This window comes from Lactuca virosa, chromosome 5 (assembly GCF_052849685.1).
Source record: "Lactuca virosa cultivar CGN04683 chromosome 5, Lactuca_virosa_CGN04683_v6, whole genome shotgun sequence".
NCBI classification, from domain to species: domain Eukaryota; kingdom Viridiplantae; phylum Streptophyta; class Magnoliopsida; order Asterales; family Asteraceae; genus Lactuca; species Lactuca virosa.
Genome location: NC_136430.1, coordinates 331,794,168 through 331,809,218, shown reverse-complemented (window position 1 = coordinate 331,809,218; position 15,051 = coordinate 331,794,168). Strand labels below are relative to the sequence as shown.

The 15,051-nt window shown below is 30.4% G+C and overlaps 3 protein-coding genes across 3 annotated transcripts; 1 reads left to right on the top strand and 2 right to left on the bottom strand.

Annotated features, from left to right (window-relative positions):
• The first annotated feature begins 265 nt into the window (after positions 1-265).
• Positions 266-2,363, top strand: LOC145112863 (C2H2 and C2HC zinc fingers superfamily protein). The gene is made up of 5 exons (XM_079048982.1): positions 266-440; positions 968-1,168; positions 1,263-1,377; positions 1,718-1,813; positions 1,915-2,363. Exons 1-5 carry the CDS (start codon positions 432-434, stop codon positions 2,214-2,216), a joined length of 723 nt encoding a protein of 240 aa, XP_078905108.1. The 5' UTR covers positions 266-431; the 3' UTR covers positions 2,217-2,363.
• A 1,545-nt stretch (positions 2,364-3,908) lies between these two features.
• LOC145117273 (uncharacterized) lies at positions 3,909-5,100 on the bottom strand. Its single transcript, XM_079053579.1, has one exon. It carries the CDS (start codon positions 5,040-5,042, stop codon positions 4,131-4,133), a length of 912 nt encoding a protein of 303 aa, XP_078909705.1. The 5' UTR covers positions 5,043-5,100; the 3' UTR covers positions 3,909-4,130.
• A 1,670-nt stretch (positions 5,101-6,770) lies between these two features.
• On the bottom strand, positions 6,771-13,878 carry LOC145115502 (serine carboxypeptidase 1-like). Its single transcript, XM_079051798.1, has 8 exons — positions 13,521-13,878; positions 13,325-13,432; positions 8,037-8,311; positions 7,703-7,942; positions 7,484-7,602; positions 7,309-7,404; positions 7,007-7,112; positions 6,771-6,914 (listed from the first exon to the last, which is right to left on the bottom strand). The coding sequence occupies exons 1-8, from the start codon at positions 13,876-13,878 to the stop codon at positions 6,771-6,773; spliced, it is 1,446 nt and encodes a 481-aa protein (XP_078907924.1).
• Between the last annotated feature and the right edge of the window lie 1,173 nt (positions 13,879-15,051).

The following is a 15,051-nucleotide window of genomic DNA, read 5'->3' as shown; positions in this document are numbered from 1 at the left end:
GATGTACTCCCTCCAACCTAAGCCAACAAACTACTTGGGTAAAACATTTTTGACTTTGACATATACAAAAAAAGGTTCACCATCAACCATTTTTAAGACGAATAATTGTATTTCCTACACAAAAAGTCATCTTGGTTTATTTGTTTCGTAAAGAAAAGAAGGTAGGCGTGAGTAAAGGCAGCAACAATAAGACAGAGGGTAAAATATGGCAATGTTCCATTTTGTAGGGGGTCAACAGGAGGTTTCTTTATAGAAAACGGAAGAGCAAATTCTAGGGTTCAATTTGGATCATAATTTAAAGCCCAAAATTATCACTCGCCTGATCAAAATTTTCAAAATCTACGCAAATTGCGGAAAAAATCGTGGGATTTTGAATTCGCAATTTGGATTTGCTATACCAACATCTCCAGTAGCTGATTCGTCTTGCAATAATGACTGAGGTACCATCTTATCTCCGGACTCTGATTCTAATGTATTATATCAAAGCAATTTTAATTGATCGAGGGTCTTATATTATTCTTTGATATGAACATAGTATAATCGTTTCTGATTAGTATATGCCTTGATTCTACGCAATCATAATTTTTTTCCCTATAAATTGTCGTTGCTAATGATAAGATAGAGTACCAAGCAACTGAAGAAAAGAAAACAATTCGTGTTAGATAAATGCGTTAAACTGCAATGAATGTTCCAAACCACAAATCGATGTGGGGAATGATTGGATCCTGTGAAGAAGATATATTGCAGTAAACTAAACTGGAATGGAATGACTTCTCAATGGGAGTTTTTGGGGCTCTTAAAATACTTTGTCATTGGCCATGGTCTTTATACATGTGATTTAATGGAAACGTTTCAATAGTGTATATCTGCTCTATGATTCTGTAATGTTGGGTTTCTTTTTTGCTGTGTTCATACTTTGAACATATAAAGTAAAATATCACTGACATCTGATTTGTTTGTATTTCAGTATTGGGTTAGTCAGGGAAAAAAATGGTGTGATTTGTGCAAAATCTTCATATCCAATAATCCTTCAAGCATCAAGAATCATGAGCTTGGCACACGACACAAAGATAATGTCACCAAGAGGTTGTCTAACATGAGAGAAGAGAAAGTTGCTAAAGATAAAGAAAAAAAGGAAACTGCCCGTGTTCTCACCAAAATTGAAGAGGTGAATATTAATTATATTTTTCATGAGACACCTCAAATACTATTTCCCTTCTTATATTGTTCTTAAAATAAGCTCCTTTCCAAATTGGTGGCAGAAAGCGAGTCTTAGTTATCAAAAGGACATATCAACTTTTCAGAAGGCTAGAGATACTAATGCAAATTCATTAGGTGGTATTGGAGGGATAGATGATGGCTCTACAATGTCTGGAGGTGAGTAATATTCTCAATTTATTATCTTCTTGTATCCGACTTTCACAATAGCTCCAAATTAATGTGGTATGATGTACATGTACTACCATAGTCTTACCCATATTATATAACATTTCCATGAAATGAAATCTCTTAGAAGATAAAATCACAAACAATGACAGATAATCAAAAGCTTCACTGTATTGATCATGTTGTAGAGTTCTTTTGTGCGTTTTTATCCACTTTTACAAACTTCATATCGACAACTTTCCTTTATTATAACCTATAATATTCTGCGTTGTCTTATTTATTTATTATAATTATAATTATTTTCTTGTCATAAAAATGATCTTGATGACAGAGTGGGAGCATGACACCACATCCGGTTATTACTACAACCAAACTAACGCTTGTTATTACGATCCAAATTCTGGCTTCTACTACACTGATGCTTTAGGTACACTCACAATCACAAACCCTAAATCTAAATCCTTATTTTTTTTTATCAACTTCCATTTTTTATATTCATTCTGATTTTTGATTGAGTGATTGCAACAGGTAAGTGGGTAACACTGCAAGAAGCTCTTGCTGCTGCACCCAAACTTTCTTCTGGACCCATACAAAAGAAACCCAATTTTGCCACGTCATCATCATCATCATCCTTGCCTTCCAAAACTCAACCCCCAACACAATCTGCTAACAGGCCATCATCTCTTTACATAAACAAAAGAAAACGACCAGATTATTCCAAGCCAAAAATTGTGTCCCAAGAGGAAGCCGCTGCCCTCAAGGCACGTGAGGCGGCAAGAAAGAGAGTCCAGGAGCGAGAGAAATCCTCACTCGGTCTTTATAAGCACTGATGTACTTACTGTGTTATTCTGTCATGTCCTGTTCTGTGTGTCATGTTCAGATAGATAAACCGGGTATTTTTTTTTTTTTAAGTCATACAACACTATCTTTTGATTTTTTTTTCGTTAATTTGATAAGATGACCATAAATAACTAAAATGATATGTTGTAAGTTTAGGCAAAAAGGTAGGGGGGCCTGGTGTTGGTGGTTCGTCGGTGATGGCGACAATGGAGTCCACTTAGTTGACTTTAGATGACAACCATTTTTGGTCACATAAATCGGCCACTCATTAGTCATTTTAATTCCCCTACGGACCCCCTTCTATCCTTCCACGTTTCCCTACAAATAGTTTTATATTATATATCACATTTGGTCTGATATGGTTATATTTTATTGAAAACATGATAACTTAAATATGTCAATTGAGACAAATTTAAAAAGGTAAAAAAAGATAGAAAAAGTTTTTTAGTTAAATTGAATTATTAGTGTTGATGGGAATGAAGCATTATTGGAGATGCTTTGCTAAAGAAAAAGGTAGTGGGGGGAAAATATATTACACGAGTGAAAAAGCAATCGACCTGTAATGAAAGGACGATATAAGATCTCATATTTTTGTAGGATATGCATAAAGCTATGGACATGGAAGGGCGGTTTTGTAGCAATTTGCCTATTTCTCTTATTGATTAAATAATTTCATGGGCCCATCGACGATGACAATTTTTAATAAAAATTGAAAAGTAAAGATCTTGATAAATTCCAAGAATAGGCTAGTTTTTTTTTTTTTTTTTTTTTTTTTTTTTTTTTTTTTTCCAAATTGCTACGTCGACGGTTTAATTATATATCAAGACTCAAGTATACGGAGAAGTGATTCATATACAACAGTTACATCATAATTTATATTTTAAACTGCAAATTGTTATAATTTATATTTTAAACTGCAAATTGTTATGTATGTAAAAAATTGATGTGTACAAATTACCAAAGTATGTGTTACTTTGAATAATGAAGTCATTGTCTTCATTGATGGTGATGGTCAAAGGATGAGTGTTAATAGCCAAAGAATAAGAGTAAATAAGTTGTGTTAAATATAATGAGGTTCATCATTGATGGAGGGTCTACAATCTACATACCAATAAAACAAAGAATCAAGGTAAATAATGGACAATAAACATATCTTTACTTACAACTTGTATAGGATTTTCATATTTATGAATTAGCCAATAAACACTACTAAAAAAATTATGGTATCGTATTTCATCCTCTTGATGATTATGTGAATACAATTCTTGATGATTATCTGAATTTTCAAACTTAATATATTTCTAGTTGTAATAAAATTCTTTACTTTATACATAATGCCAAGGACATGGAGGATGGTTTTGTAGCACTTCCACATTCAACATTCAACATGTATACATTTATTTGACTAAATAATTTCATGGTCCCATTCCCATCAAAGTTTCTTGTGTGTTTGGACATGGAATAAACATTGACTACAAAGTCAAATGAAAAAAACAAAGCAAAGTTAGTGGGTTGTTTGCAAATTCTATACTTCTATGTCGTGTTTACATTGTGAATTTATTGGGTTTTTCTCCTAAATTTGAACAAAGCACAATTTGATAAAATAACGATAAAAACCCAATAATGTTTTTAATCAACGCATTTTACGTCATTCTTCCACACAATTTTTTTAAATAAATAAATAAAACGATCACAAAAAGCATATGTATATACTCGTTTATTTTACAAATTTTCATTGTTGGATTTTTAATCCAGCGATCATAAATTACACATTGTACGAACATAAACATTCAACAAGATCCACGTTACGTAATGTAAAATTTAAAAACACATTCTGTAAATGTGATGATCAAAAAATCAGATTAAAATTGATCTGATGAATTCTTCCGGTGTGATCTTGAAATTCATTGCTTCATAAGAGAATCGATTCCTCGGGAGATCTCATGAACGCTTCCTGCATTTTGATGGAACCTTAAGCAACCCATTAATCCTGATTTGTATGGCAAGGTGGTCTTCCTCCCTATCTCCTCCTGATCCGCCGCCGTGTCATCCGCCGACACATTCATTGAACCACCACTATCAGTGCTTCTGAAGCTAAACGTCGTCTTGACGTCACGATCACTCTTCTTTAACATCGTGTATTTCTTCAATGGATCCTTCCTCGTTGATACGCTTCCCTCCGACGCACTTCTGAACAGTAGCAGATTCTTGAGGTTCCACTTGTTGTACCAAGTTAAACCCGTCGGTGATGATTGACCCGTTGTTGAGTTTTTCTGGTTGTTTAGAACATCAGAGACTCTAAATGGTGATAGAGATCGAGATGCTTTGCGTCTGGTGGATTTCGTCGTTTGTTCTCGTCCGCGTTCCGGTGGATTTTCCTCAGGGTTAGTCTGCTCACCAGATGTTTGTTTTAATGCCTCTGAAAAAGGATCGAAATCCTTCTTCTTACTCCGTGGAGACAACGCTTCTTTGAAGCGTAATTTAGGGGATTTGGGCGATCGGGGTGAATGTGAATCATTAGAGAAATGCAGACGTGGCGGTGGTTTTAATGGCTTGATCTTGCCGCCATCAAAGAGCTCGTCGGCGGCGGAGATAGAATGCCGTTCCAAATGGCCGAATGCAAAATCCGAATCGTTTTCTACATCTTCTTCTTCAAAACTATCATCGTTATTTTGTTTGCGAATCCCTGGTTTTTCTTCCCAGGTGAAAGGGATGGTGGACTGAGGGCTTGAAGGTGCGGTGACGTATGGAGAAGTGGAGGTGCTGTCGTAGTTGAAGTCGATAGCCGGCGACGGCTTTATCAGTTGTACTTCCATGTAAGGAGATGGAGATGGATGATTAGGTTTCTACATTTAACAAGTGAATATGTAGAAGAGTTGCAGAAAGTGGGTAGGAAGGAGAGGACCCCAGCTTCTGACTGCAAGCCAAGCCGAGTCGCGCCAAGCGAAATACATGCACTCTTTAGAAATTGTGAAGTTCTAGTTTTTCTATTTAATATTTTTAATATAGAGAAAATTATAAAAATGGTTTTTATTGTTTGGTTTCAGGTTTTTTTTTTTCAAATTATATCAGTGGTCCAAAATTATATCTTTTGTGGTCCAAAATTATATTTTTTTGGTGTTGGTCTCTGCAAGACTTGAAATAACTTTATATTTTTATAATGTTTTTTTTTTCAATTTTTTTTTTAATTATTTTAGTACTTAATTTTTTTTGATTTGACTATTTAACAAATTAATTTAACAGTAATCTTCTGATTTTATTATTTTTTAAGAAAAGCATCAACTTTTATTATTTCGGAAAAACCCTTCAACATTTTTTTTAGAAAACCACTCACATTTAACAAATTTTTTCGTTTGAACCAATTTTTTGTTTTGACTTACAATTCCCCTATTTTTCTTATTGTTGCTTGATAAGTACACAATCATCGAGGAAGTTTGTTACTGGAGAGTAGCTTCAATGTATGTCTTTAATTCACGAAATGAATCGGTTAGTGTATCTCGGGTCAAAACCCGAATATACAATCCTAATGATAAAGTAGTACGTGTGGGAGTGAATAATCAAGAACCAAAAAAGAATTTGAAAATATTAAGAGCATAACATTTATGTATTAGTTGTTTTTAAACATGAAATCGAAGTCTATGTTGTTCATTTTAATACATGAGTTATTTTCATTGACCAACCAAATTTAAAGTTTAATTTATTTTAGTTCGGACACACTATTAAATATAAATTTGATTCGATCTGACAACAATCGAAGATTTATAACTAACTTCGGGTTAATAAAGTTCCAAACAAAACAAACCAAACAACCAAAACCAAATCTATAAATACATGTTTAATGGTAATTAGTAAAGTCTAAATACTTTTATATTTAATTAATAAAATATGTAATTTTTAATGGTTTTAAGTTTGTTACCTTTACGTGCTTAGGTAAAACTTTTTGGCTTCGCTATTAGCTATATGTACAATTGAATTTGATTGGACTTGTTTAGATTATTTAAAAAGTCTTGAGCTTGAATCTTATGTTTATGTATTGTCGAATAAATTGCTAAAGTACATCCAATTACATATCTTAAAACATGGTTTTTCAAAATTTTGATAAAAAGAATAAAAGCTTTAATGTTATATGTGATTTTTGAGTTCTATAATTGGATTAAATTCGGTGTTACTAGAATTGAAGAAGCAAGATCCATAAGACATGGTTTACAAGAAAGGCTTTTAGTGCTTTCCAAATGGCTTTACACCTTTACTTATGAATGTACTCATTGCTCTTTCTCATTATGGCTCTTGCTCATGCTTCCAATCACCTTTTTCTATATTTATTTTTCTTATAACCACAATTTCATATAAGTGGTCCATTAAGTTAATAACCTCTAAAATAAACAGTGTTGTAATTTAGTTAATCCTTTTCAATGTAAAAGAAAACGAAAACGATCCATTTTAATTCGAAAAAAACAAATTAAGTTCAACAAGACATCAAAAAAGAAAAACCCATCGAAAGCACCATTCGAATTCAAGACATGGATGCAAAACTACAAGCATGATTACTTGGAACCCGGAAACTTTCCATGCAAAAAAGATGAGAAAAGTGCGATTGCTCGAGCAGGTTGGTAACTTGGCACAAAGTGTCCGGCTCCTCTAACAGTCACAAATGTCAAATTTTCATATTCAACCACGTATCCACCAACCTAATCACAATCAAAACAATAAAAAACAAAATCTTTAGATTAATTACACATGATGTTAGTACTATTTTAAGTTGTAATTGTCAGTTTCTGACCTCTCCTTTCAAATACCATGGGTGCCATGGTGTCTTCACTGTTGTATTAAGTTTCTTTATTGCGTACATTGTTGTTGTCACTGGCACAGAACTATCAGTATCTCCACTGCAATTTTATAAATGATCATATATATGTATAATTAAGGAAAATCTAGGTATATATGTATATTTGTAATTCTTTACTTGAAAATATTTTTGGGTATATATATATATATATATATATATATATATATATATATATATATATATATATATATATATATATATATATATATATATATATATATATATATGATGACTACCTATAAAGCCAAACACGAATGCCGCTAGCCATGAGCCTTCGAATGGTTGGCAACACAGTAAATGGTTGGTCTTTCCAATTGTCAAACAATTCATCGCTACACACATAAAATAATTGTGTTATCACTCTTTGATCTAAAACACATTATTATACAAGTTTCGAGAAAGCATACATACTTGCAATCTTGCCACCTTCCAGGAAGCCCCGTGAGGTTTGCATGAAGTGATTTTTGAACTTCGGGTAAGTTCAAGTAACTTTCAATGTATTCTAGAGAACACGGATCAAATTCTGATTTCTGGTTGAGAATCAACACAAATAATTAACTCATGTTCAGATAATATAACATAAGATTTGATTTTGACTGGTTAATTAAAAAGGAAAAAGAATAAATTTACCTCTGAAGAAGTTCTATTTAAACACAAGGGAGCATAGATATCGTACGGATAAATGTTTCCAACAAGGTCATACTCTTGATTAATGTAATTTTTACAAACTTTAGATAAAGTAGCATTCCAAGAAAAGTCACAATTCGTGACTATTCCTTTATGGATTTCGTCAGAAGTAATAGAACGCGACCAAAAAAAATCATGTGTTCCCGTTTGTTGAGTTTCGTCATCCATGTATGAATTTCCAATCTTTAACATATAAAATCAAAGACCATTAAAACTTGCAAAAAGAGAAATACAAAAAAGTTATTGTTTTTTAATACCAATGTGTGATCAAGCTTACCACAATCCCCTTGAGGTTGATAACAGTACGATTAGCGTTCTTGTTGCTTTTAATGATGAATTCGGCAAGTTGAGGTATGTAATGACCGGAGTAACTTTCTCCGGTGAGGTAGAAATCTCTGGTTTTGTATTCAGGGAACCTTTCTAGCCAATTGATCAGAAATGTATATGAATCTTTTGCAGTTATTTTATCTCCGGTGGTTTTATAATCGGAGGTCGTGTTGGAGTACGAAAATCCAACTCCGGCAGGTGATTCCAAAAAAAGTATGTTAGCCACTGCATATATTACAGTTGTAAATAGTAAGTTTGTGAGATTTTTAAGGGTTAGTTGATTTAATATGTTTTGAATTGGATTAGAGAAATTAAATATCCTCTTATTTTTTTGTTCCTATAACTCTTCCTATCAAATTAAATTGTGACATGTGTAACATTTAATCCTTATTTAATGATATTTTAATATACTAATATGCCGTTATTTAAATGGGTAAAATGATTGGTAGGAGAAAAAGTAGAAGGATATTTAATTTCTTTATCATATTAAAATTTAAGATTTTTGTGTTTAATTATAATAAATTAGTAGCGGATGTAGATTCCGTCGGAACAAATATTAAATAAAAAAACAAAAACCCGAATCAGTCTAAGTGGTATGGCTATAGATATATCGATTTTTTGTTAGAACATAAACCAATATATATTGCAGTTGGTTTTTTAAAAGATAGACAAAATTGCAAAAATGGTCCCTGGTATGCATTTTTTAGGGGTTTAGTCCAAACCAACACTTTTTTGGCTTCGTGGTCCTTTTGGACTAGTTTGTATGTGAAAACAGTCCTTTCGAAAATTGAAATGACTGTGATACCCTTGGGGTATTTATTTTTCATTTTTCTTTCATTTTTTTAAAATTTAATATTTATTTATTTATTTTAACAATTAAAAAATAATATAGGACCCATCTCTCTCTCTCTCTCTCTCTCTCTCTATATATATATATATATATATATATATATATATATATATATATATATATATATATATATATATATATATATATATATATATTAGGGGTGATCGCGGTTCGGTTTGAAACCGTAAAACCGGCCAAACTGGTCATCGGTTTGGTTTTACGGTTTATATTTTTCTTCACGGTTTGACTTACGGTTTCGAACTTTTCAAATCGTAGTTAACGGTTTGGCTTATGGTTTTTAAGATTTCAAACCGTATAAAAACCGGATCGGACCGTAAAGTTTATATATATATATATATATATATATATATATATATATATATATATATATATATATATATAATTTAAATTTTTTATATGTAATTGTATTTTGTTGTATTATATATTAATTTTTATATATAAATAATAAAATTTAAAACCCACAACATTTAATTACCCAAACCAATATTAGTTTATTTTGAATCCATAATTAATGTAAGGAATCTGTAGTGTGCATTTGGTCATGTTTAAATCACTCCTTGTTGAGCTTGATAAAAGTGTCATTTGCTTCCACATTCATTGACAAAAGTAGTCTTGAACTAATAAGAAACATATCAAATCTTCTACTTTTACGCTACCTGCTTGTAATGAATATAAATCTACACTTGGAAGAATTATTTTATTAACTTCAAAAATGTTAGCAATTATGTTTTGTAATATATATTTCTAATTTTTTTGACTAAAATTTGATCTGATATGATTCGGTTAAGGTAGTTGGGTGGGTATGGAGATTGAAGATCCTTCCCCTCTTTCAGTTTGTTTTTCATTTGAATATGTATGTATGTATTCTTGTCAATTTAGCATGTTTAGCACATTCACTCACTTGTGCCACTCTTGTGGGCTAAAAACGACTTCAGATATGCAACAAATATGAAATGACCCACCCAAGACTAGAAATAAATTAAAAAATTACTCTTTTAATAGTGTAGTTTTTTTTTTCTAAATTAGTATAATGTGCTCGACTAAAATGGGCCTGAAAAACCCAAACCGTGAAACCAAACCGGAACCAAACCGTTAGTAACGGTTTGGTTTGGTTCGGTTTTAATTTTCAACGGTTCGGTTTCGGTTTTCGCATGACAAAAACCGTTACTAACGGTTTGGTTTCGGTTTGACCTAAAAACCGAAAAAATCGGACCGTGAACACCCCTAATATATATATATATATATATATATATATATATATATATATATATATATATATATATATATATATATATATATATATATATATATATATATATCAACAAACACAAACCTAATTAAACAATAACCAATATTCCCCTTCTTTCATAAAGAATCTGGTGATCGGAAGCACAAAAAAAAGAAATTCACGATTTCTACATCCAGTTCAAATAAGAAATCATCCAGTGCTCAATCGAACTATCCTCATTTTCCAAATATCGATTTTTGTATTGATTGCAAGGCGATAAAGGGGCGTCTTGGTTTAAAGTTGCTAAGCAAAATTTGAACCAAAGATCGGTATACAAAGGTTGATGACCGTGGCAGGATCCGATGTCATTTCAGTGATGCCCCAAGCATCTTCCATCAATGGAGATTCAGATTCGACGCTTCCCTTTGAGATCGTCACCAGATTCACCTCCATCTCGGTGGCATACATCTTCTAGCGGTGTTTTGATGTTCATCTCCTACAACCCCACTGTCGCCGGAGAAGACGGTAGAGAAGGTGGTGTCGACAGAGTCCCGTAATGCACACCTCCGAAACTAAAACCCCAAATCTCCACATTTATTGATTCTAAAGAAAAAGGAGACGGAAATGAAGGCTTGGGGTTTTGAATCAGAGAAAGGAAATCGGTAAGATGGTTTGGAGATTATCTCTGAATCTGAAATCGATCTGAAACTAAAACTCCAAATCAAATATGGTTCTGATTGTGGTTCGGAAATGTTGCAATTTGTCGTCGCCATCACTAATGTGTTTGAAGAACAAACCCATATTGATTTCTTCCAAAAATCGATCCCGGTTTCTGTAGTATTCTCTGTGTGCGATTTCACGATCTCCATCGCCAGTTCTGATTTTCTTCGAGGAACTTGGATCGTGAATAAAACAGCCACCGCCGGTTCCAATCATTCTCCTCCATGCTTTGATGCCTATTGTTTCGTAAACATGAAACTTTGATTTTGGTCTCTATGTTTTAGTAAATCTATTGTTTTTGTCTCTCTGCGTTCTATTTGCAGGAATTTATGTGTATGTATGTGTTTGTGTAAACAAGCGAGAAGGAATATCGTTGTGGGGGGAGAGAGAGAGAGAGAGAGAGAGAGAGAGTGGACCCTCTCTTTATTTCTTAATATTAATATATATATATATATATATATATATATATATATATATATATATATATATATAATTAAATTAAAAAAATGAAAGAAAAATGAAAATAAATACATGAGGGGGATTGCAGTCATTTCAGTTTACCGAAGGACCAAATACACATCGAAACTAGGCCAAAATGACTGCCAATCCAAAAAAATCAAGATTTGAACTAAACCTCAGAAAAAATACAAACCACAAGAACCATTTTTGCAGTTTTGTCTAAAAGATAATAACGTATACCTTTAATAAACTTTACCATGTATACATATTCAATAATCAAAAGATGTATTAAAAGTCTCCAAGAAATCAAATATCATCCTATATTCTTGGTATTTATCATTCTACTAGTTACATAAAAACAAATAACAAAATAAAAAAAATGATTAAAAGAAGAATTAACGGTATTCATATATCATTATCTTATATTATATTAGTAGGAGAATAGTCATTTATAGAAAAAAAAAATAGAATAGAAGAACAAATATGAAAAAAAGAAGAGTAGGAGAGTAAATATGAAAAAAGTAAAAGGATATTAAAATTTTCCTTTTATGGTCAACTAAGTTTTGCACCCTATCAATTTATAATTATTTTGTGAGCACATGAGGAAATTAAGTTGTAACGGCCGCACAGTAAATGTGACTACAGGAAGGTTATTTTGTCGTTATATTATTATCATTTATAATCATAGGAAAAGTTTTAAATATTTCTCTAAAAAATAACATTAACAAACACTAAAAGTAAAAGAAGCTACCGAACTTTTTTTTATTTAATTAAAAACAATTACAACAAGTTCGAATAACTATCTAATTTCCAATAAATGCATTTTAACAAAAATTTAACCAAAGAGCTTTTGGCCTAGTCGTAAGATGTGATTCTCTCAAATGAGATGTATGAGTTCAAATCTTTTAGGAGACATAAATGATATTCAGATAAGTTAGTTAATTTGTCATTTAAAAAAAATAATAATAAATAAAAATTCTAAAAGGATAGTTTGTATTAAGATAAATATTTTACTTTTTTTTATTAAATTATTAAATTAAATAGATGGTATCAAATTAAGTAATTAAACATTTAATTGTTATTGGTTTTTTTTTTCTTCAGTTTACATAATACAAGTGATTCTTTTTTATCAGTACATACTAAGAAAATTTTGGTATATTAAAATGTGATCATCTAATGAATTCAAACTTTATTGTATAAACTAATAAAGTATAAAATATGATAACTCTATATACATTTATCTCTACCTTAAAATACCAAATAATCGGCAATCAACGTTTTATAGACTAATCATTCAAAAATAAATGTCATAAACATTTTATCAATAAATCAAGGTAACAATAAAAGAAAAATAAGCATAAAAATCATTATACTCATTTTTTTTTTCTTCAAAAGTAGAATATAATTATGAACAAAAGGAATATTCATTCACTCAAAATGTCAACAAAAAATGATTATTTTTGTATCAAAGGTTTTTTCATATAAAAAAAATATATTTACAAAAAATAGCTCCTATTTTATAATAAAATTTTATGTTCAAATAAAAAATATATATATATATATATATATATATATATGTATATATATATATATGAAAAATGGATTTTAATAGAATATTATATACATAATATATTTTTATGAGTATTATTTTATTGAAATAATTTATTAGAAGAGTGATTTTTTTTGAAAATAATATAACGAAGAATGTTTTTAGTAAATATTTATATATATTTTTGAAAATAGAAAAGCATGTCCGTGCGCGCGCATATATATATATATATATATATATATATATATATATATATATATATATATATATATATATATATATATATGTTTTGAAGACATATTTTTAGCCTTTAATTTTATGTTTTCCGTAAAAAAATCTCGTACACCAATCATTTTCACAAAATAATAGACATGTAATAAACTTTTTGATGAATAATGAAAACTATTTTACCTTTATTCCAAGCATATATGTTGTTGGATAAAGTTTTACCATCTTTGTTGACTCGAAATGGTCCAAGCTCCATCATTAGCCCCCCTCCCACCGAAGAACACCCAGGCCCTATAATAAATTCAATTATTAATATGTAGCTAAAACACATAAAATAAAACATCTACATACATATATGCTAAATGTGGTGCTTTTGTACCTCCGTTAAGCCATAACACGAGTGGTTTTCTAGAGGGTGCGTGAGTGGACTCGACAAAATAGTAGAATAGAGCTCTACCATGTTTTGGATCAACTGTTACATATCCTGAATACTGATTAAATTTTGGTCCTTTTGGCTGTCCTGGCAACCTTAAAATCTTGTCCGCCTCCTTCTTACCATGTTGGGACCCTTTATAAACAATAAGATCCTCGACTTTCAAATCTTGACTAACGTAACTCTTTTTAGAATTGTGAATCTTTAAGAATTTCACATAAGGATGAAACTGAAACTGATTCTCTACACATTGAACGAGGACCAAGAGATATACTTGAATTACAAATATAAAAGCGGTCTTCATTTTTTATGATGGATTGGATTGTTTAGACTCAATTTGATTTTACTGAAATATTTTAGAAGTTGCTTACTATTTAAAATGACAAAAGTCTATTTAAAACAAGTTGTACGTGTCATTGCCATCTAATGTCATGATGTCATTAATATTCTTCTAAATGAAAAAAAAAAACATGATGAGTTTGGGTTGACCTGACGTATCATGTGACATTATGTTTGAAAAAACTAACCGATAGCTAGAAACTAATAGTTTATAATTGGAAAGTGTAGTTTTTGTTTATGTACAAGTGTTTGACAAAAATAGTTTTTAGCTTTTGAAAATGTAATATCAGTTAAAAACTATAATCTAAAATGTCTTAAAAGCTATTTGAAGTAACTTTTATATTTAAAACTTTTTGTTTATATAAAAGCTAAAAGCTCCTATTATTAAACGAAAAAAAATCCATTCTTTTTAAAAGCTAAAAACTAAAAGTTTACAAAAACTTAAATGATTTTCATAATTGAAATAGTATAATATATTTCTTGTATTTAATGTTACAAAAGATATATACTACTATACCATATATGATTTTCATAATTAAAATCGTATAATTGTATTTCTCGTATTTAATATTAACAAGGTTATTTATTATACCATTACTGTTTTGCAAAGGCAGTTTCATTTAAAATCATCCAAAAGTATGAAATTACTGTTTGAAGCTGAAATTTAATTTTCATTTGAAATTTTATAAGTTAATGAAATTAATGATTTTATGTATAATATCTGAATGATTGAAAAATTATAAATTTTTAAACTTTATAGTAAACATAATTAGAAGACTAATGACTTTTGATGGTAAATAAATTTTAAAATTGTAAATTTAGTTAGTTTTTTTATACATTTTACCAATGATAAATAAAATGTAAAAAAAAAAAAAAACAATTATGACTTACAACTAAAGGTTTTTCCATTGACTTCGTCCACAACTAAGGTGTTGTTTGTTTTTCTGAAGCAAAAATTCATGAAGTCTGCGGACCACCTCTGCAACCCTCTGCAGTAGAAGAGGTGGACCAAACGGCTGTAGACTGTAATAAAAAATGTGTTTGTTTTTTTAACATCTGCATGCTGCTGCAGATATTAAAAAATTAAAATAAACTGATTTTATAAACCGAAATAGTTTTTTAATACCGAAGAATTAAT

Bases quoted from the DNA above. Each gene is read 5' to 3' on its own strand.
- LOC145112863 (XM_079048982.1), top strand. The intron at 1,378-1,717 runs GTGAGTAATATT...TCTTGATGACAG, and splicing joins TGGCTCTACAATGTCTGGAG to AGTGGGAGCATGACACCACA. The intron at 1,814-1,914 runs GTACACTCACAA...TGATTGCAACAG, and splicing joins CTACTACACTGATGCTTTAG to GTAAGTGGGTAACACTGCAA.
- LOC145117273 (XM_079053579.1), bottom strand. From the start codon at position 5,042: ATGGAAGTACAACTGATAAAGCCGTCGCCGGCTATCGACTTCAACTAC.
- LOC145115502 (XM_079051798.1), bottom strand. From the start codon at position 13,878: ATGAAGACCGCTTTTATATTTGTAATTCAAGTATATCTCTTGGTCCTC. The intron at 7,603-7,702 runs GTAAATTTATTC...ATTCTCAACCAG, and splicing joins TAAATAGAACTTCTTCAGAG to AAATCAGAATTTGATCCGTG. The intron at 6,915-7,006 runs GTCAGAAACTGA...GATTGTGATTAG, and splicing joins CATGGTATTTGAAAGGAGAG to GTTGGTGGATACGTGGTTGA.